Below are 21,623 nucleotides of genomic sequence, written 5' to 3'. Positions count from 1 at the left end.
AATTACGCCACACCGCTAGCACCCACCTCCTGCTGTTCTTACCACCAATCGGCAAGCGTTTATTCATTTTCTACTTCCGGGCATGCCGCCATTGATCTGCTTGCGAGAGCACAATAAACTTAACGTAGCTAATACGTTAGCTGCCCGCCGACCATCGCTCCACAGGATGACCAAACGAGACACAATGATTTTACTGCACCAAATGTTATAATAAAACAAAGCCTTTCTATACATTTGTCTGGTTGAAAACTTTATTAACAGATTGCAGAATGGGTAGTTGGTAGGCTTGGGCGGTATGACGGTATTAAGGTATACCAGGGTATTTAGAAATACCTACGGTATTGATTTTCAATACCGTCCGTCACCGTCAAAATCACAGATGCGCTTCAGTTTCTATAACAGTGAAACAGAGTTTTGAGTGTAGTGGACACACTGAGTGTAGTGCACACACGCGCCAGCAGAGGGCGAGACCGCTCTAGTGGAGCGAGTGGGTCACAACGGTGTTCACGTTTTACGGTAATGTTGCGACAGTGCTGTGAAAATACCGTAAAGCGCTGTGACGAGAGCAGTGTTGTTGTGGCGCAATCCGTCTCTTATTATGTGAACTAAAGAGTACATGGTTTACACAACAGCCCCCACCCGCCTTTTTATTGTATTTGTACCGTCCTGTACTATCCGCTGTCAGCTGTTTATCTCTCTCTGTGAGCTACTGAGCTTGAATAACTAGCGTTAGCTCACGTTAAGTAGCGTTAGCTCTGCGGCTAATCTTAGATTACCCTGAACTAAATCAATGACTAGGTTATAAAGCATTCGAGTAGTTTTCACTGCACATAGAAGTAGCCAAACAACGGGAGCATTTCGGGAGCATATGACCAAAACCCAGGCAATTTCTAGCCCTTAAGGAATCAAATAGTCTGCCATGGCTATAGGCTAGATGCTAACGCTAAAACAGTGCAGGCTTCTACCGGTGCGGGACTACCATTCTGAGAGCTGACGATGATTTGTTTACTTGGTAACACGTAACCCCCCCCGCTGATGAAAATGAAAGTCATACCGTCAAATACCGTGCACCGGGGTATTACAACATAAAGGTTTGCCGGTTTGAAAATAAGGATACCGCCCAAGCCTAGTAGTTGGGTACGGAATGAGCAACGGAATGGTACTGAGCTATGAACGGAGTAATGCCTTGCTTGCTTGCTATCTTCGGGTAAATAATATGCTGATGTTATTGAACGTGTAACACTAACTATATAACGTTAATGCCACAAAACGAATGTTTGTGTCATTTTAACAGCAGATACTTTCTTAAATGCCATCTTCCCGAGAGAGGGGTGTTGACGGGGAGCTGTGATGGGTTCGCTTGGTTGTGTTATTAATAGCATTGAACAGCTAACCGAAAGCTAGCGTTAACTAACGTTAAAGGTTTAGCCATAACGTTATGTTGGCTAAAGTTGGGGCTATTCATAATCCAGCAATAATGGCTGCAGACCTGCAAGCAAGTACAGCAAGTTGGCAAAGGAGTATTCCAACGTAAATCACATTTTCACCAGTAACGTTAGTCTTCTATCTCCCGGTAGCTCATGCTAGCTAACCTAGCTCATGTTAGCGTCGTCACTGAGCGACCACCTCGCGTACACAATTAATGACATGTTGCGGACAGCCATATCGGTGACAATGTTTAGCTTTTAGTGCCAAATGATAAGAGTCTGAAGCGGAGTCTCAAAATAGAATGTTGAATATTTAGTAGTAACTTTGATGCAGTAGCTTGTGTGTGTGTGTGTGGGGGACTGGGGGCGGCGCCGTTGGCAGGACGCGACTGAATTTATCGGGTACTGCCATCGGCACATTCGAGCTTATCGGCCGATAGGCCGATTGCAGTCAACAAGGCACTTATCGGCCGATACCGATACCCGACCGATACATCGGTGCACCCCTAATATATATATATATATCCTTAACTATAAAATAGTTCAAAATAAAAATACATATATCCTGAACTATGATATAGTCCAACGTAATAAAGACACGTTAAATAAAAGCAGATGTGAGATTTGAAATTTAACCCGATAATTTCTTTATATATATATATATTAGGGGTGCACCGATGTATCGGTCGGGTATCGGTATCGGCCGATAAGTGCCTTGTTGACTGCAATCGTCATTGACGGATAAGACTTTTCAATAGGCCAATTTTAAAATACAAAAAATAAGTATATATTTGGCCATTTTTCAAACATTTGGAATGTAGTGTATACATGCATTTATGCAAAAAACCCAAATTAAGAGATTTTAGTGTTTTTAAAGTTGAATTAATAGGACATGGCCTTAATAAGTAATTTGGGGCGACCGTAATTTATCTCAAAATGTATATATTTCCTTAACATTACTAATATTTTAACAGGTATCAGTAATTAAATATACATCTTAAATGGGAACTATTTTACTATTTCTTTCACTATTTGGGCACTTTTACACAATTCCTGTGAGTTTATGGAACACCTCTGTAATTATAATTTTTTTTAATTCATTGTTTTGTATTTCTAATCAAGTCCTCAAAAACAGCATTTTTCTACCTCAAGATCTCGAGCCATTTTTAGGCTGGGCTCCTAAACCACTGTGTGGCCTGGTGGCATCTGCCACATTATCATGCAGCTGAGTCTCTCTGACATCACAAATCAGCACATTTTCAGATGACTCAGTTCAGTGAGGGTGAATATTGTGAGAGGAGAATTGGAAGAATGCGCCAATATGAGAATTAGAGACATAGATCATATTAATATAAGTCCACATAGCTAGGAAACAATGCTAAACACTGAAAAAGGCCATTTATAAGATAGTTCCCCTTTAAGAAAGACAGGCTTGTGTGCCCTTTAATTTTTTGTAAACCATGATTTCACAAGTTTATTCTATAATGGTAGTGTCTCCCTCGTAATGCAATTACAATACCCATATATGCTCTAAAACCCATAAAACTGATTTAAAATATGTACAAATAGTATCCACTTAAGCATAGTATACCAGTGATTAATATTTGAGCCAAAACTGATGGATATTCTATTTTGAATTTAGTACAGTTATTGACAATCATTGGTTACCCCGCATGACAAATGGTCACCCCAAATGATGAGAGTAGTTAAAAGTCTATTTAAAATGTTACACAATGCAGTTCAGACAAAAGAAAACTGAACAATGTTTTTATTACAATCTTTTCAAGTGGTCAACAAAAATATTCTTCAATTCATTCAAATAGCACAAAAGTAAAACATGTTAACATGCGAGGGCCCATATGCTCTAGCTCTGTCAATCATTTGGCACGGTAGGTTACAAGCTTCGTCAGGAACATTCAAATATCACAAATGTTAAATACATTAAACATTCAAAAAGTTTAAGTGCAATACACATTACATGCTTCAGGAACTTGAACATTTCACAAATGTCCATTTTCATGTCCTCATATCATCATTGGTTTTGTCAATGTATGAGAGCGAGAAGGTGGGTTAAGTAGCATCACTTGTGATGGTAGTCACATTGGACAGGGATTAACAATTTAAGTCAATAATAAAAGGTAAACAGAGTTGTATGTATGGAATACAAATTAAGCACCAACACAGTTCTATAGAGTCAATAAACAATAACCACCAACATAGTTGCATGGATGAAATCAACGCTAAACAACTACAACACAGTTGTATCAGTTCCTTTTAGGGATGGCACGATACCACTTATTCATGTCCGATACTGATATCACAGCCTTGAGTATCTGCCAATACCGATACCCATCCGATACTCCCTTAAAAAACAAAAACCTGTGTTTAACCTAGCCATCTATAAAACATCAAAAACGCCCATAAAGGAAGAAATACATACCACACATGACTCAGTTATGCAATAGTGCTGCTGCTTTTTATTTTGTTCAAATTATTTAGTTAATACGTTAATAAGACTACAGCGATTTCATGACGGCTTCCTGTCCTCACGTCTAAAACGTCTGTTTACCGGTACAATGCGTGGAGAGTTTCCAATCATTGGTAAACAAACATAGTGCTGAAAATATACACTTTGACTACTGTTTTGATTTAGGGTCTTGGTTTAGGGTCTTTACACTTGGCTACATTTGAAAGCTCCACCATACAGGTCCGTTATTATCCGCTCTTAGGGCCCGGGTCCACCCATCTCACAAAAATGCTGGTAGTGCGCCGGTAGTGCTGGCATGAAGCGCATCTTGTAGATGACAGAAAGAAATCTACAGCTATCTTTTTATCGTTTTTTCCTGCCGCGGTTTTGCACATAGCATATTTTAATACACTTTATTGTATATTAATTATATATATAGTTATTGCCTGACACCACAGTTCGCCCTTTGCTTTTTATTAGCTTTTTAGTAGTGTATTCGTGTAATTATTATTATTAGTGTATTTGTGTTTTGTCGCGAATCTCAATGGCCCGTCTCTTGTGGGAGACAGCCAAGACAGGCAGGCAGCTCCGGTGTCAGGTTACAAACAGAGTGGTAGATATGAATGGCTGTGATTGGTTGTCTGAAAATGAGCTCAGCGCATCGCTCTGAAAGTTCAGAACGTTTCTACTTTAAACGCTGTGTGCGGCCGCACAGAAAACCTGAAAAAAGAAGCCGACTGCAGCGCATTTCCTATAGGCGGCGCATGCGGCCGCATACGCTCTCTCCCCATTGGGATACATTGAAAAAAGACGCGTGCGGTCATAAATATGAGGCAGGTGGACCCAGGCCCTTAGTCTACTCTGCCCTGCGTACCTGTCTGTGACCCCAGTACGGTGGCCTGTACTCTGTGTCGTATTAATGCACATACATTAGCATAACACCACAGGCCAGGGTTAGAAATTAACATTTTTTTTCAAGGGCTTTTTTTGCCCCCCTTAATTGATTTTCGGGGGCTTTTTTTTGTATTTCGGGGGCACTGAATTTTTATGATAAACGGTAGGGGTGGGACGGTTCACAAAATGGACGGTTTGGTTCGTATCACGATTTTGGGGTCACGGTTTTCAGTTCGATATACGTTAATCTTTATTAAAAAAAATTTAACACTCAAATCTAAACATGCTTCTCATTTATTAAAAATAAAAGGTTTACAGTGTTTACAGCCTTAAATAATGTTTGGCACACAAAGACCGAACTGACTGAAAAATATAGGCTACATTTGTCAAAGTATTAACTTAGTGCAAACAAACAATATGCTCAGCCAGCACTAGACTTTCCTTTCTTTAATTAATATAAACACACAAAAACAATGTCAACCATGTTTAAATTCCCTGATTGTCAGTTCTTAATGGAAAGATTCGTTTTCTGCTTGAAATTATTATGTTTCTGTCTACATTTATTTAGACTAACATTATTTAAATATTGAGTGCATCTGTGGTGGATTACGCAATTCGGTGAGTTGGAACTATCTATGGGTTGGTGCCGGGTCCCCACGGACATTTTAGTGTCACACACCTTGGCAATGTTATTATCAGCTCCGGTAACGTTAGGAGGTGATGGCATGCAGTGGGAAAGCGGCAATAGTCCCGGTTGGAGTTAATAAAACACAGTTGTATGTTAGCCTTCTTGGATGTTGAATAAACGCCTATCATTGTCTTTAAACACCCCGCCTCTCAGACTCCCATTTCCTCCTCTGCTACAGTAGCTACGGTGACATTTCATTGACTGTACAGTATTAGCTTGCGGGCTGCGTCGGGCTACCATAGTTAAAACGTGCGTTGTGTTTACAAACTGCTATGGCAAGATGTGTGTATGCCTATGTAATGTTAATGGCTATGTTTTTAAAGTCGTAATGAAGATTGATTTATATTGTGCGTGCCATTTTTACACAAACTGACTAGCACCTGGCTACAGTGCTGCTGCTGCTGCTGCTGCTGCCTGCAGCCAGTGCAGAACACCGGCTCCGCCAAATTAATTTTTTTATTTGCGCGTCATCTGAACCGTACGATACAGACGCTCCATTACCGGATAAATATAGATATAATTAGTAAACTGTCGGGGGCATTAAGTGCCCCCCTTAACTGATTTTCGAGGGCATTTTGTCCATTTTCAAGGGCATTATGCCCCAAGCCCCCGTTAATTTCGAACCCTGCCACAGGCTGTTTTGCCTTTTTCTTCTTTGAGCTTAAAATAACTCCACACAGCTGACATGATCGCGGCGCGCTGCTAACAAGTTGACTTACGTTTAGCTAATGTTAACGTTGTTGTCACGCTACTACTGTTCACGTGATGGCATGCTTTACGGCCTGTATCGGATCGGGTTCCGATATCCAATCCTGTGAATTTGGCCAGTATCGGACCAATACCGATACTGAGTATCGGATTGGTGGGTTCCGTAGGGAGAGGCACACGAGATGGCTGCTTGAAGTTGTAGCTCCCGACGGTCGATTGAGATAACCTCTCCAAATTCAAAAGAAAAGCTCAAACAATAATGAAATACTCGGAAATAAGTGAGAGGACATAAACTATGAGTCGAAGGAGTCGAAGGAATTGTAAAAAACAGGAGAAAGACGACGAAAACGGCGAGATGGACAAAGTAAGATCAACTAACATGGGTGAAGATGGCGGCGGTGAAAACACGACTGAAACAATTCAAGTGGGACTTGCCAACATTAGCAGAGAGATACGCGACCTTAAGACAGAACTGAAGAACGACTTGAAAACGACACAAGAAGAATTAAAGACAGAACTGATGACAGAACTCAAAGATTTTAAAAAGGAAATTAATCAAGAACTGAGAGCTAACGCACTACAGGCCAAAGCACAAAGCACCAGAATACACGAGGCAGAGGCGCGCATCGGAGAAACAGAAACATGGAGTATCGGATTGGTGCCATCCCTAGTTCCTTTTATATTATCTCATGGTAAACTGCAGGCATTTCAAATTGAGGTACATGTGCATGTTTTAACAAATCAGGCAACCTGAACACCTAGAATAAGAAGCACACCAAAAAACAAAACACTGATATTTTTGTACATTTAGTTAAATTATTAATGTCGGTTATGACATCATACGGTGACATCACGAATGTTCCAGAACGTTTGAGCATGACATCATACTGTGACATCAGAAATGTTCTAGAACGTTCGGTCATGATGACATCATACTGTGACATCACAAATGTTCCAGTACGTTCGATCATGACATCATACTGTGACATCACAAATGTTCTAGAACGTTCGGTCATGACATCATACTGTGACATCACAAATGTTCTAGAATGTTCTATTATGACAAATAAGACGGTTCAATGACTTTATCTAAATCCAATCAATATTCGGTCAGGTAGACAGTCAGTTGGTCAGGTAGACAGCCAGTTGGTCAGGTAGACAGCTAGTTGGTCAGTTGGCCAGTAAGTCTGTAAATCAGTCAACTGGTGTCAGTCAGTCAGGGAATAAACCAATCAACCAATTAGCAAACCATTCAATCAGCTAATCAGTAGTCAGACAGACAGACAGACAACCACTGTGTTCCAAAGCAAAAGCTTTTTTCATGCAGAAATCCAAACAGGTCCATTGGCTTTACTGGCTTTACTTGGGGTTAAACTAGGGTTAGGGTTAAGGTTAAACTACTGTAGGGTTAGGGTTAAACTAGGGGAGGGTGTAGACTACCACCTGTCTCCTCTGTCGGTCTGGGGAGGGTGTGTAGACTACCACATGTCTCCTCTGTCGGTCTGAGGAGGGTGTGTAGACTACCACATGTCTCCTCTGTCGGTCTGAGGAGGGTGTGTAGACTACCACATGGTCTCCTCCGTCGGTCTGAGGAGGGTGTGTAGACTACCACATGTCGCCTTTGTCGGTCTGAGGAGGGTGTGTAGACTATAGGGCTGCAACTAATGACTATTTTGGTAGTCGACTAATCTGTCGATTATTTTTTCGATTACTCGACTAATCAAAAAACAATTATATAAAAAAAATTATTATAATTTGCACTACCTATCTTTGTGAAAGTGGCTTCTCAGCTCTGGTCCAGCTGAAGACAGAGCAGAGGAACAGATTGGACATTGAGCATGACCTCAGAGTTGCTTTGAGACTCTTGTCAGGACCAAACAACATCCCCAGTTATCTAGAGCCATATGAAATCCGCGATCACGGAATCGCGGACGGAATCGCGGAATTGAGCAATAAAAATGGAATCAACTGTAAAAAAAATATATAATTTTTTTTTTATGTTGTGGGCTTTTGTACAGCACTTTGTTCAACTTTGTCAGTGCTGTAAAGTTTAAACCTTTTTAAATCTTAGACAAACAAAACACTTTGCTTTCATGAAATATTGTAAGCCGTCATTTGAGGCTTTATAAAAGCAGCACAATGAACACAAATCTGTCGGTGCCGAGTCCGACCTCATCTTAAATAACAAACAGCATTGCTTGTTGTAGTTAACAAAGAGAGGCAGAGTTGATTTTGCAAAAAAATATATATATATCTTTTATATTTTTTAATAATCAAATTTTATTTTCATATTCGAATCCCATGCCCATCGAACGAAGCTTCGAAGTATTTAAGACAGCCCTATTAAATGGACTGTTATATCTTATTAAATTGTGGACATTTATTCATTCCCACTTATTAGACACTATTTCTGATGGTAAAATGAGCGTACAAAGCAAAATACAGAATTCTGAAATATTAAAACGGAAAAAACGGAATTTGGAAAAAAATAAAATGGAATTTGGAAAAAAATTAAACGGATTTCATATGGCTCTACAGTTATCCCATTAGTTCCCCCAAACTTACTGTCGGCCTGTTATGTTAAGCTAAGAAGTCTTCAGCTGGCTGGACCAGAGCTGAGAAGCCACTTTCACAAAGATAGGTAGTGCAAAAAATATATATATATATAATTATATATATATTTTTTTGACTAATCGACGCAACAATTCCTCGTCGACGATTTTTTTTTTGTGAAAGTGCTTCTCAGCTCTGGTCCAGCTGAAGACAAAGCAGAGGAACAAATTGGACTTTGAGCACAACCTCAGAGTTGCTTTGTCTACCATCACCCCAGACTTTGAGACTCTTGTCAGGAGCAAACAACATCCCCAGTTATCCCATTATTAGTCCCCTGGGATGTTAAGCTAAGAAGTCTGCTAAGAAGCATAATATTATTTATTATTATTAGAATTTTATTTCATTGGGTTTTTAGTATGTCCCTATCCGATCACGTGATCGGGATCGGGGCAGATTTTCCGAAGATCGGGATCATTTTTTATTCAACAAACATGACCATATTCACGTCTTAAACTCATACTGAGGCCTTAGTTTTGGTTTTAAATTACATATCATCATTCATTTATTTATTGTCACACAGAGCAGAAGAATTTTGCCAAAACAAACGCATTTCCTTTGATTTAATTATACATCAAATGATTTATGTCAAGGATTGCAATGCCTCGCTTAAATGAAGTTAACTTTTCACCTGGATAACGTCAACATTCAGGGTGAATGTAATGTGAGAAATTGGGATGAAAAAATAAAAAAAAATTATTATTATTTTTTTTTTCTTGATCGGATCGGGAAAAATCAGTATCGGTAGATACTCAAAATCACATGATCGGGATCGGATCGGGAGCAAAAAAAATTGATCGGGACATCCCTAGTTTTTAGCCCTAGTTGCACTTTTGTTGCATCCCCAGTTATCCCATTAGTTCCCCAAACTTAGGTATGTTATGTTAAGCTAAGAAGTCTGCTAAGAAGCATATTATTTATTAATTTATTATTATTATTATTTTATTTCATTGTGTTTTTAGCCCTAGTTGCACTTTTGTTGCAACCCCAGTTATCCCATTAGTTTCCCCAAACTTAGGTCTGTTATGTTAAGCTAAGAAGTCTGCTAAGAGAAGCAGCATATATTATTTATTATTATTTTATTTCATTGTTTTTTTATTTTAGCCCTAGTTGCACTTTTGTTGCATCCCCAGTTATCCCATTAGTTCCCCAAACTTAGGTATGTTATGTTAAGATAAGAAGTCTGCTAAGAAGCATATTTTTTATTATTATTATTTTATTTCATTGTGTTTTTAGCCCTAGTTGCACTTTTGTTGCAACCCCAGTTATCCCATTAGTTCCCCCAAACTTAGGTCTGTTATGTTAAGCTAAGAAGTCTGCTAAGAGAAGCAGCATTATTATTTATTATTATTTTATTTCATTGTTTTTTTTATTTTAGCCCTAGTTGCACTTTTGTTGCACTTTTGTGTTTATTTCATGTTTTTAACAGTGCATGAAAGATTGTGTATTACTGCATTTTTTTTTTTTAATAAATCATAGTGGTTAAAAAAAATTGGGTCGCGACTTAATGACTAAGGAAAATGTTGGGTCCTGACTGAGGCTAGACCAGTTGAGAACCACTGCTTGTTGTAGACTACCACATGTCACCTCTGTCGGTCTGAGGAGGGTGTACTGTAGACTATACCACCTGTCACCTCTGTCGGTCTGAGGAGGGTGTGTAGACTACCACATGCATGTCACCTCTGTCGGTCTGAGGAGGGTGTGTAGACTACCACATGTCACCTCTGTCGGTCTGGGGAGGGTGTAGACTACCAACTCTGAAGCCCAAACTCTGGCAGTGTTAGTGCCTTGCTCTACCCAAGATACACAGGGAATGGAACCCCTAACCCTGGTGGTGTTAGTGCCATGCTCTACCCATTGATACACAGGGAATGGAACCCCTAACCCTGGCGGTGTTAGTGCCTTGCTCTACCCACTGAGCTACACAGGGAATGGAACCCCTAACCCTGGCGGTGTAGTGCCTTGCTCTACCCACTGAGCTACACAGGGAATGGAACCCCTAACCCTGGCGGTGTTAGTGCCTTGCTCTACCCACTGAGCTACACAGGGAATGGAACCCCTAACCCTGGCAGTGTTAGTGCCTTGCTCTACCCACTGAGCTACACAGAGAATGGAACCCCTAACCCTGGCGGTGTTAGTGCCTTGCTCTACCCATTGTACCATGAATGTGAGAATTGATGAATGGAAGAATGAGTGAGTGAGTGACATGTATCTTTAGCACCTGGACGAGGTGTTGCTGCGGCTGTTAGAGGAGATCTTACCTTCTTCATGATCCCAGTCTTCCTCTTACTGAAAGTTGTGTATCGCCTCAGTTTGTTATCAATAAATTCCATCTTTATTTTGACGCGCCCGCGTGTCTTCTTGCCCGGCTTGGCCCCAGCCACACCGCCGGGGACCATGCCGTACGCTCCGGGCGGCCCCACCACCTCCTGGCCCACCGCCGCCTCCATCTCCCCTCTCTCCCGCTTCACCCCTCTCCTGTCCCCGAGTGAACCCATGATGTGGTCCTCGTCGTCCCCGGAGTCAGAGTCGTTATCGGAGCCGCTGCATAAAGGTGCGCTTTCTCTATCGTGGTGGTCGAATCTGCCTCCGTGCGTCACGGCGGAGTGCAAACCCCCCAGGCCGCCCTGGACCACCGGCTGCAGGGTCGTGAGCCCCAACGTCCCGTTCCCCGGTCTCCCTCCTCTCGGACCGTTGCCCCCCAACATCCCGACACGGTCCCGGACCCCTTGTCTCCCGTCTGAGTACCCGTCCCCGGTACCAGGTAACGCGTGCCCCGCTGCTCTGAGCAACACGGGACGAATCCCGCTCCCAATAATTCCGGAGAACGATCCCCTGCCCGACGCTGACCCGTTTCCAGATGGTGCCAATCCCGCCTGGCTCGGTAACATTCTATTTACGGGACCGGGTCTCTAAAAAACTTGCAGCCGTGAAAAGCTGGTGCGGCGCGTCTTGTTGGAATCAGCACAGCGCGCATAGAAACACAACATGGAAAGTAACTTGCTGCTGTGTGTCTGCCTGGTTCTCCTTCAGCCTTCAGCCCGGTGTCCTCTCGTTCCAAAACTCCGAGCGCTTCTCTCAAAAAGGAAAACGCTCAGGACGCCCTTTGAATCTCACTCCGCCGCGTAATATAGTCCGCGTTGTAAACTAAACTGTCGTCACGTCTCTTCTTTTAGAAATGTCCAAACTCACCATGTAGAACATTATGTATCGTGACAGTTTACTCACAACTACTCACAAGCAGAAACAACCACTATCAAATAACCATGATGAGTAGACCGATATATCAACAAACCCAAGAACTACTTTCCTCCTTATAAAGAGATATAATGTTTCCTTATATGGAGTTGTCTCTCCTTATATGGTGAGTCACAGCATCGTCTGCAGATTGGCCGACGGTGATCTAAATACGCTGCCATTGGCCGACGAGGGACAACTATTAGAATAAATACCAACATGGTTGCGCTACCCCTCGACGTCACTGCGGACCTGGGAACGAGACACCGAGATAAGAAAACATGTCACATAATTTACCTCGTAATATCACTTCACAATCACAACAGTGTGCCTTTCATAATGGCAGCAACTTAATTCACTCTCAGTTCAGTCTGCACTCATATTAAAGTAGTAAGCCTACTTACCTATTTGTTTGCATATTAAAGTACTACATATTTCTCTGCATAGTAAAGTAGTAAGCCTAGTCACCTATTTTCTCTGTGCATATTAAAGTAGTATGCCTACTTGTATATTTATCTGTGCATATTAAAGTAGTAAGCCTACTTGTCTATTTGTGCATATTAAAGTAAGCCTACTTGCCTATTTCTCTATTAAAGTAGTAAGCCTACTTGCCTATTTCTCTGTACATATTAAAGTAGTAAGCCTACTACATATTTCTCTGCATAGTAAAGTAGTAAGCCTATAGTCACCTATTTCTCTGCACATTAAAGTAGTAAGCCTACTTCTCTATTTGTGCATATTAAAGTAGTAAGTCTACTTGCCTATTTCTCTGTGCATATTAAAGTAGTAAGACTACTTGTCTATTTATCTGTGCATATTAAAGTAGTACGCCTACTTGTCTATTTATCTGTGCATATCAAAGTAGTAAGCCTACTTGTCTATTTATCTGTGCATATCAAAGTAGTAAGCCTACTTGTCTATTTATCTGTGCATATTAAAGTAGTAAGCCTACTACACATTTCTCTGCATATTAAAGTGGTAAGCCTACTACACATTTATCTGCATATTAAAGTAGTAAGCCTACTACACATGTATCTGCATATTAAAGTAGTAAGCCTACTACACATTTCTCTGTGCATTAAAGTAGTAAGCCATAGTACTACACATTTCTCTGCATATTAAAGTATTAAACCTACTCACCTATTTCTCTGTGCTTATTAAAGTAGTAAGCCTACTACACATTTCTCTGCATATTAAAGTATTAAACCTACTCACCTCTGTGCATATTAAAGTAGTAAGCCTATCCATTATGACCAGAGTCCGGTCCCAGGGAAGGCTTTGGTCCTGGCCTGGTGGATGGTTTGGTCACAGTGCCTTTTCATATACCCACTGAGTCCTTTTAGTGCGGTGGCTTAGCACCAGATTTGAGAAGGATGTGGACACGCCGGACAAAAGCACCAAATTTTTCCCACGTGTTCCTCATCATCATAGCTTTCATTTTGGGGTAGGGGCCACGTCATCATGATGGATTTCAAGATGGCCGCCATGTAAAATCAAGGTTCTGCCCATTAATAAATATCTTGGTCCATAACGCGCTCAATATTTAAGCGAACACAAAGGTATTGGTATCCCTGTAAACTAGAGAAGCTAAGCTTTCCATTGGTATCATTTTCATTAAGCCCAACTGTTGGGAAGGAGATTTTAATAGGCAATGATTCAAAATTATGTTAAATTTTCGCCTAGAAAAAACTGCCATGGTCATCTTCCAAAAGGTCCCTTGGCCGTTCACATGAATATATCAGAGTGAACATTGGTTTCATATGTACCCACAAGCCTCTTCTTTCCAACTCGCTGGCCCTCGTACTCTTCTAGTACTTTGAACTTAGCCTCTGCGGCAGCTAAAGCAGCATGGACCTGTAAATCCTCTCTCTCTGCTCTTAGCTTAGATGAGGTAGCTAAGAGCAGAGCCTCCTGTTCATCGAGTTGTCGTTTTTGCTTTAAAGCGGAAGCCTGGGCTAGCAACTCAGCCCTCTCTAATTCAACTTTCAGATGCACGCTTGCAAATGATGTTCTGGAAAATGTAGTGGATGGTGCTCTAGAGTCTAGACCAGGGGTAGGCAACCCTAGGCACGCGTGCCTGCATAGGCACAGGGGGCAGCAAAAAAATAAAAAATAAAAATGAAAATTAATTTTTTTTTTTTGCTTTGAAATATTATAGTGAAATATTTTGCACTGTTGTCGCATTTATCTTGTTGAAATCCTCCCACAGGTTATTTTTACTACCACATATTTAATTGAGACCCTTTATTTGTTTAATATTTCAATTTAGCTGGAAATACATTGCTACATCATTCAGTAACATTTGCAGAGCCTTATAACAAAAACATTATTACGGTCACCATTGTGACCAGTGGGATTAATCAACAAATTGTATTATTTATTTTTCTATTTCATTGAATATTGCACATGTTAAAAGCAATTTTTTTCTCAAAATGTGAGTATTACCAAGTCAACTTGTGTTCTTAAAACAATGACAATAAACATAGTTTATTTTTCTGTTAACTTATTATGGATTGAAAACTGAAAACCTTAATGCACAGTAACTGAACTCAATATTTTTAAGTTCTGGTAACTTATTATTATATTTTTTTTACAGTGTAGTCTTGCGATGAATCAAAACGTATTTACACAATATACCTCACATTCACCCTCCATTCACATCCTGGTGTTCTCCATTAGGCCTGTAGGTGGAGCTATGACAGCACACGTACAGTACACACACCAATGGTGTGTGATGTGTCCAAAAATGAATGGGCAAATGTGAGTGAAATGGTCGCACTGTATGCAGCTGTTTGTCTGCATTGCATTCCCCCCCCCCCCAACTCAGATTTAGGGTTGATACAACCATCATAATAATATTGTTAATAATAACAATAACAATAATGATGTAATAATGTAAAAATTATTATTAAAAAGACCTGATTATGAGAAAAAAAAATTACGATGCATGGAATATTGTTGAGGCACACTAGTTACAACTATATTTCCAACAGGCACTCCATGTCAAAAAGGTTGTTGACCCCTGGTCTAGACCCTTTCCTTTTTACGATGCCGGATGCACTGTCTTCAGGCCTGACCTCATCTTGGTGCTTCCTAGACTCCGCTATACGCTGATGCACCTCTTTCATCCATGTGTCAGCCTTTACTGTAAAGTTGTAAAATGTGTCAGCCTTCGGCGTGAACCATTCATCCTGATCTTTCTTCTTCTCCTCTTCTGATGTCTTGCTTAGTACCACCTGGACTGAAGTTTAAGCTCACCGAACTCTCCAAATAGATTGTTGAATTCTATCAATCTTGTACCCAGGGGTGTCAAACTCATTTTCACAGAGGGCCACATCAGCATTATGGTTGCCCTCAAAGGGCCAAAGACCGTATAAATGTTAATGTAATGTAAAATAAATGTAGCTACACATTTACATATTGTTAAACATGGTGTTTCTGTATTTATTACTTATTCAAGTTATACATATTGCATATTCATTTGCATAAATGTAAAAATATATGTTAGCTTATGTTATTTTAACAAATAATTTTAGTTTATCAGAACCCCATATTACTCCACCAATCAATGATCAAACCATTCAAGTAAATAACAAAGAAGAATATCATCAAATACAAGCTATGACATTAAGTTTGTTCAAAACCTTTTTGTCACAGTCAAGATGGGCAGAACTAACAACTGTGAGCTGCAAAGAACACGTGGGACAGATGTAGCAGATGTTACAAAAACAAATGGCTGCACACAACCTTGCAGAGGCCATACATCCAACTAATGGAAGATAGTTTAATTAACTTTATCGACTTGTTTACATCAGGGTCCCCCATTTTCAATTCGTAATGAAATTGCTATTATGTGTCTGCATGAACACACAACTGTAACTGTACTCAAAAATAACAAAATAAGGGTTGTCTCAGTTCACAACTATATTGGTCAAGTTTTGGGTGGGACTTGTTTGCGTCCCTACAGCTTCTTATTCAATTGAGCGAGATGCTCGGTTATGTCACACAGCCAGTTTGCATCTGACAGTTCAGACAATATTTCTTCAACCCTTTGTTACCTATTCCGCCTGGATCTTTTTTGTATTTTGGGCTGTAAAATTGTCAAAGAATGTCTGAGGAGTAAGTGCTTTTGGCTTTTTTCCTTTGTTACCTCAGATGTTCAACATACATGTATGTGTAAGAATGTGTAATAACTAAGGCTGTCAAAGTTAAAGCTTTATTAACGCATTAACCCACAATTATTTTAACACTGCTATTTTTTAACCCAATATTAATGTAAAAAAAAAAAAAAAAAAAAAAAAAATTATTTATATTTTTATTTTTTACCTGAGCTCTTGGGGGGCCACATCAAATGACGTGGCGGGCCGGATTTGGCCCGCGGGCCGTGAGTTTGACACCTATGTTGTACACCTTCCAAGTTACCGTCGTCATCCTCATCCATTAATTGATTCATCTTATTCATGTGACCAGTTAGTTGACCTAACTTAGCTCTCCTCTTATTGATGGCCTGACGGACATCTTCCTCATAGACCCTTTGTGTCAGCTCAACCTTCTTAGGTTCCGTCATTTTGTTGTTATCCTTCTTTCAGCGCTCCAGTAGTTTGTGTTGATTCCTTTTTCCTCTTGGAACAGAGTTTTCTTACTAATATGAGGGCCGACGTTCCACTCTACTGGTTAAAGTTGCTTACTCGTGAGTAGTACGTTCGTTGATAAAGAAAAAGAATGTCCACAGCCGCTCCAGTGTAAAACAAAGATATCCAAATGGTTTATTTCTCTTCCACACCGAAGTCTTTCTTTACAGAAGTGGTCTTAAAGCTACTTTCCTAAATATTCACGTCACTACTACAAGGTAAGAAAACTGTATTTCCCACTCTCCAAAATCACCGCCGACTCGACACATGAAAATTCCTCCACACTGGAAAGCCGTAAATCAAGTTGCCGGCTCTTTCCACAGCAAAACGGTAGGCTTGGCACCTTGGTTGAGAAATGCAGGCTTCAGTCTATGTTGTTTAGTCTATCTGTTCAGTCCTGTTCAGTCCTGTTTCAAGCTACACACTACCTGTTCTGTTCTTCTTCTTCTTCTTCTTTTGAATTTCCGGCAGTGTAGACGCATCGTGGCGTACATGTATTACTGCCCTCCGCAGTTCTTTTGATGAGCTCTTCTTCTTCTTCTTCTTTCGTCTTTTGAATTTCCCGCAGGCGTATTACTGCCCTCCTCAGTTCTTATACTACGCTAGTGGTATGGTTTCCATAGTTAGGCCTCTGGTAAACCAACTTTTGATTGTTTACCCTCTTCTTCTTCTCATCTTCAAAAACACATTACTATCGACTCTATCTCCTCCTTCTTTGCTCCTCTTGCCTGTCCAATACTAATAAATACAATAACGCTATATCCTCTGATACAACTCTGACACGTGCAGAAATGTCAGCGCTGACTCTTCTTCTTCTTTAGAATTTCCGGCAGTGTAGATGCATCGTGGCATATTACTGCCCTCGGCATAGAGACACAAATGTTCTAGAATGTTCGGTTATGACATCATACAGTGACATCACAAATGTTCCAGAACGTTCGATCATGACATCATACTGTGACATCACAAATGTTCTAGAACGTTCAGGCATGACATCATACTGTGACATCACAAATGTTCTAGAATGTTATATTATGACAAATAAGACGGTTCAATGACTTTATCTAAATCCAATCAATATTCCTAATGCCGTTTCAATGTAAGGTTATAAAAATAAACATATAAACATTCATATAATACAATAACCTAAATATAGCTTTGGCTCCTCCACCATCTGCCATGCTCTTGGGAAAGACAAGTCCACAGCACTTCCCATCTTCCATTCATACACGGGCTGTGACACAACTTCAACATTTTGCGGGAAGGGGAAGAAGTCTGCATGGGTGGCTTGGAATGCCTACCCTCAAGTCACAGAGGCCTTCAACTTCATGGCAGAAAATCCATTTACTCCTGTGACCATAGAAGCCCAGCACTTTCACCTTCTGGAGCGCTTTACCATCATCCTCTATGACAAGACTAGTGAATTGAAACCTGTCGATGAAGCACGGTGAGTGTTGTTCTGTCAAAAAAACAGATCCATGGAACACATTCCACCTACCCAAGATGCACTTCTGCAACATGTAAAGCGAATTGCTTACCAGTCTGGGATCTGGGCGATGTCTGACCTGGCCCAACAGCCGGCACTCAGTCCTGAAGGATGGGGATGGACCTTGGATGGAGAGGTCTGGCTTCCTGTGTGGAGCAATCTACCCATGGCATCAAAAGCCTGCAATGAACTTGTGAAGTGCAATTGAAGTGGTTGTGGTGCAAGGTGCTCATGCAAGAAGGCACATTGGAAATGCACAGATCTTTGCAGCTGCCATTGTGACAGATATGTCACAGCTTCTGTGCACTCACCCGGAGATTCCCTGGACCTCTCTCTCGTGCTTCCTGGACTCCAGCCTTCCCGCTGAGGAAGATTCCGACCAGGATCAAAGCCAGCGTGCCATGGTTCCCAGTGCCAGACCGTGGCCACATATGGTAGGCTACAGTCTAGTTCTCTAGTCTATTCTATTAAGCTTCTTTTATTGTTTTGTATTTTGTGCTGCCTTACAACCTACAACCCACGCTTACCAGTATTTGCTTTTGCTCCTCAGTGATTCCCCTGGACCTGTCAAGACACCTTGTGACCCCTCTCAAGCCTCACGTTCCCCCAGACGTTCCCTGGACCTCTCCCTCATGCTTCCAGGACTCAGGCCTTCCTACCGCCTGCCCACTGATGAGGATGCTGACCAGGATCAAGGCCAGCATGCCATGGGTCTAGTGCCAGAACCTAGACACATATATACGATAGTCTTGATTCTATTAAGCTTTTCCAGTGTTTAGTATTTTGTGGTGCCTCGCATTCGCTACAAGCTCGTACTTATTCATATTTCCTCTCGCTCCCCAGTGACGCCTCCAACCAACTTTCCCTGGACCACTCCCTTGTGCTTCACAGACCCCAGCCTTCCTACCTCTGGACTCTTGCTCACACACATGCACACATGCTGGACTCTTGCACACAGTGACTCTTGCACACAACTATGCATATTGGTCATACGCAACATCATTCCCACATAGTCTTTGCACCATATACTTAGTTCCACACACCATAACAGTTAAATACGCCTATACAGGCTAAAGAGTTATGATAATAATAATAATAATAATAATACATGTAATTTATTGAAGTTCCTATGTCTCTGTGCCACCTCCCTCCGCCATAACTTTACGAGATAATTTGTTCTTATAGTGATCCTAATAAAATGTCTATTTGATTCATGCATGTCTGACTGTTAAACAAGTAAAACATTATGTAAATATGTTGTTAGAATGGTACAAATATTCATCTGGTGACATTCTTCATAGCATTAACACATTTATTGACCCAGAAAATGTGTAGTTTGACACCAAAATTGATCTTCTATGTTCAACATTCTAACAACAAACCCTAACCCAACATTCATATTTTTGGCAGTTGTTAGAATGTTCGACACATTTGTACCACATGCACAAACCTGCTTGATTATCTCCCCAAATAGCATGCAAGTTGGACAAAGTGGGTATGTCTGGAAAGAAAAGGCTTGTGGGTATATAAAACCAATGTCCACTCTGATATATTCATGTGAACGGCCAAGGGACCTTTTGGAAGATGAGCATGGCAGTTTTTTCTAGGCGAAAATTTAACATAATTTTGAATAATTGCCTATTAAAACCCCCTTCCCAACAGTTGGGCTTAATGAAAATGATACCAATGGAAAGCTTAGCTTCTCTAGTTTACAGGGATACCAATACCTTTGTGTTCGCTCAAATATTGAGCGCGCTATGGACCAAGATATTTATTAATGGGCAGAACCTTGATTTTACATGGCGGCCATCTTGAAATCCATCATGATGACGTGGCCCCTACCCCAAAATGAAAGCTATGATGATGAGGAACACGTGGGAAAAATTTGGTGCTTTTGTCCAGCGCGTCCAAATTTTTTTGCTAAGCCACCGCACTATTTAAACTCTTCAGTCGTCGATGGTCTGGAACACATGCTCTGATTATTCACTCTTTGCTAAATAATTCATATCTTTTCATCAAAAACGTACATAGATCAGGTTTAAAGTTAGCTGGTTCAACATCAGAAAGTCATCATACCATTGTAAATAAAGTGTAACATAAAGTACAATATATTATAGAGTGTAAAGTATCGAGTATAGAATATCATGTATAAAATGTAGAATATAAAGTATTGAGTACAAAGTATTAATACTTTATATTCTTAAAATATAGAATATAAAGTATTGAGTGTAAAGTATAGAGTAAGTAGAGAGTAGAGTATTAAGTAGCAAGTATAAAGTATAAAGTGTATAAAGTATAGTTTATAAAGTATGAACTATAGAGTATATAAAGTATAGAGTATATGAAGTATGAACTAGAGTATATAAAGTATAGAGTATATAAAGTATAAAATATAGAGTATAAAGTATAGAGTATAAAGTAGAGTATAAAGTATAGAGTAGACTATAAAGTAGAGTATATACAGTAGAGTATAACGTATAGAGTGTAGAGTATAAAGTATATAGAGTATAAAGTATACAGTATATAAAGTATAAAGTATATGTAGCAGCCTGAATATTCTACAAAGTATTCAGTAGTGCTAACTAACTGTTACTTTCCCTGTGTGTGTATAACGTGTGATTTACAGTGTTCCTTTGGATAGACTAACAGTGTTCCTTTGGATAGCTCGCCCAGTCTAACGACGAGGTGAGGTGCTACTCCTCTCCAGATGCAGTATGGATTACTAGCAATAACATTGAGCCTTTGTTTCCCTTTCTGGAGCGGTCTTTGCGTGGGACCGGTGGAGGTTGCCAGCAGGGGGCGGAGTGCAGTGGTGGCAGTTGGGGCAGTGGAGAGAAGCAAGCAACGAGGAAGAGGGAATCACCTGGAGGTGAGGGGAACAGGAAGTTCTCTTCGGCATTGGACTTGGCCGTGAACGGTCGCAGCCACAACGGGAGGTGCTTTGGAATAGCCCCGTTGAAGAAGTCAGTGAAGGGGAGCCCCGCCGGAGCGAGCGACGGGTGATGAGACATACTTGCTAGTGACGGGTTATCCTAGAAGTATCCGTGATAGTGTGTGAGTAAGAGAAACCGAACCCAAGGACTAACGTCTAAGCTAACGAGACTAACGTCTATCGTTATCGGGTTATAGTAGTTACTGTGTGCGGTATAGTAGCATGCCGCTAACGGCTCCGTCTGACTTGAGTAGACTACCGGGCGCGAGGCGCTGAAGAGACCGGTGGTATAGTCAGCCACGTTGCGTTAACAGTGTAACCGAATAGCAGGAGGGTGCGCCGAGACCCAAAGCTTAGCTGTGTTTAATTTTAAGGTAGCCAAAGTATTAGCTCGCGCGACCCAAGCAAGCCAGCAACAGCAGCGGTGGACGTTTCCCAGACGGTACAGAGGACGCCTCTTCCCACCAGCAGAGGACGCCATACAGCAAGCTCTGCCCGCTAACCACTGCCTGCTGTTCGCCCAACTTGCTGGCTGTGCTCGCG

The 21,623-nt window shown here is 40.9% G+C and overlaps 1 protein-coding gene across 3 annotated transcripts in view; it reads right to left on the bottom strand.

Moving 5' to 3' along the window:
- The window catches only part of LOC311232986 (serum response factor-like), a 162,548-nt gene extending 150,726 nt beyond the window's left edge, over nucleotides 1–11,822 (bottom strand). For all 3 annotated transcript variants that reach the window (XM_084319833.1, XM_084319832.1, XM_084319834.1), the window contains exon 1: nucleotides 11,056–11,822. In XM_084319833.1, the coding sequence (XP_084175959.1) occupies nucleotides 11,056–11,685 (630 nt within the window). In that variant the 5' untranslated portion in view covers nucleotides 11,686–11,822. The remainder of the gene's footprint in view (nucleotides 1–11,055) is intronic.
- Between the last annotated feature and the right edge of the window lie 9,801 nt (nucleotides 11,823–21,623).

This window comes from Notolepis coatsorum (assembly GCF_963971535.1).
Source record: "Notolepis coatsorum genome assembly, chromosome: 8".
Taxonomy (NCBI): domain Eukaryota; kingdom Metazoa; phylum Chordata; class Actinopteri; order Aulopiformes; family Paralepididae; genus Notolepis; species Notolepis coatsorum.
This window is presented reverse-complemented; position numbering and strand designations above follow the sequence as displayed.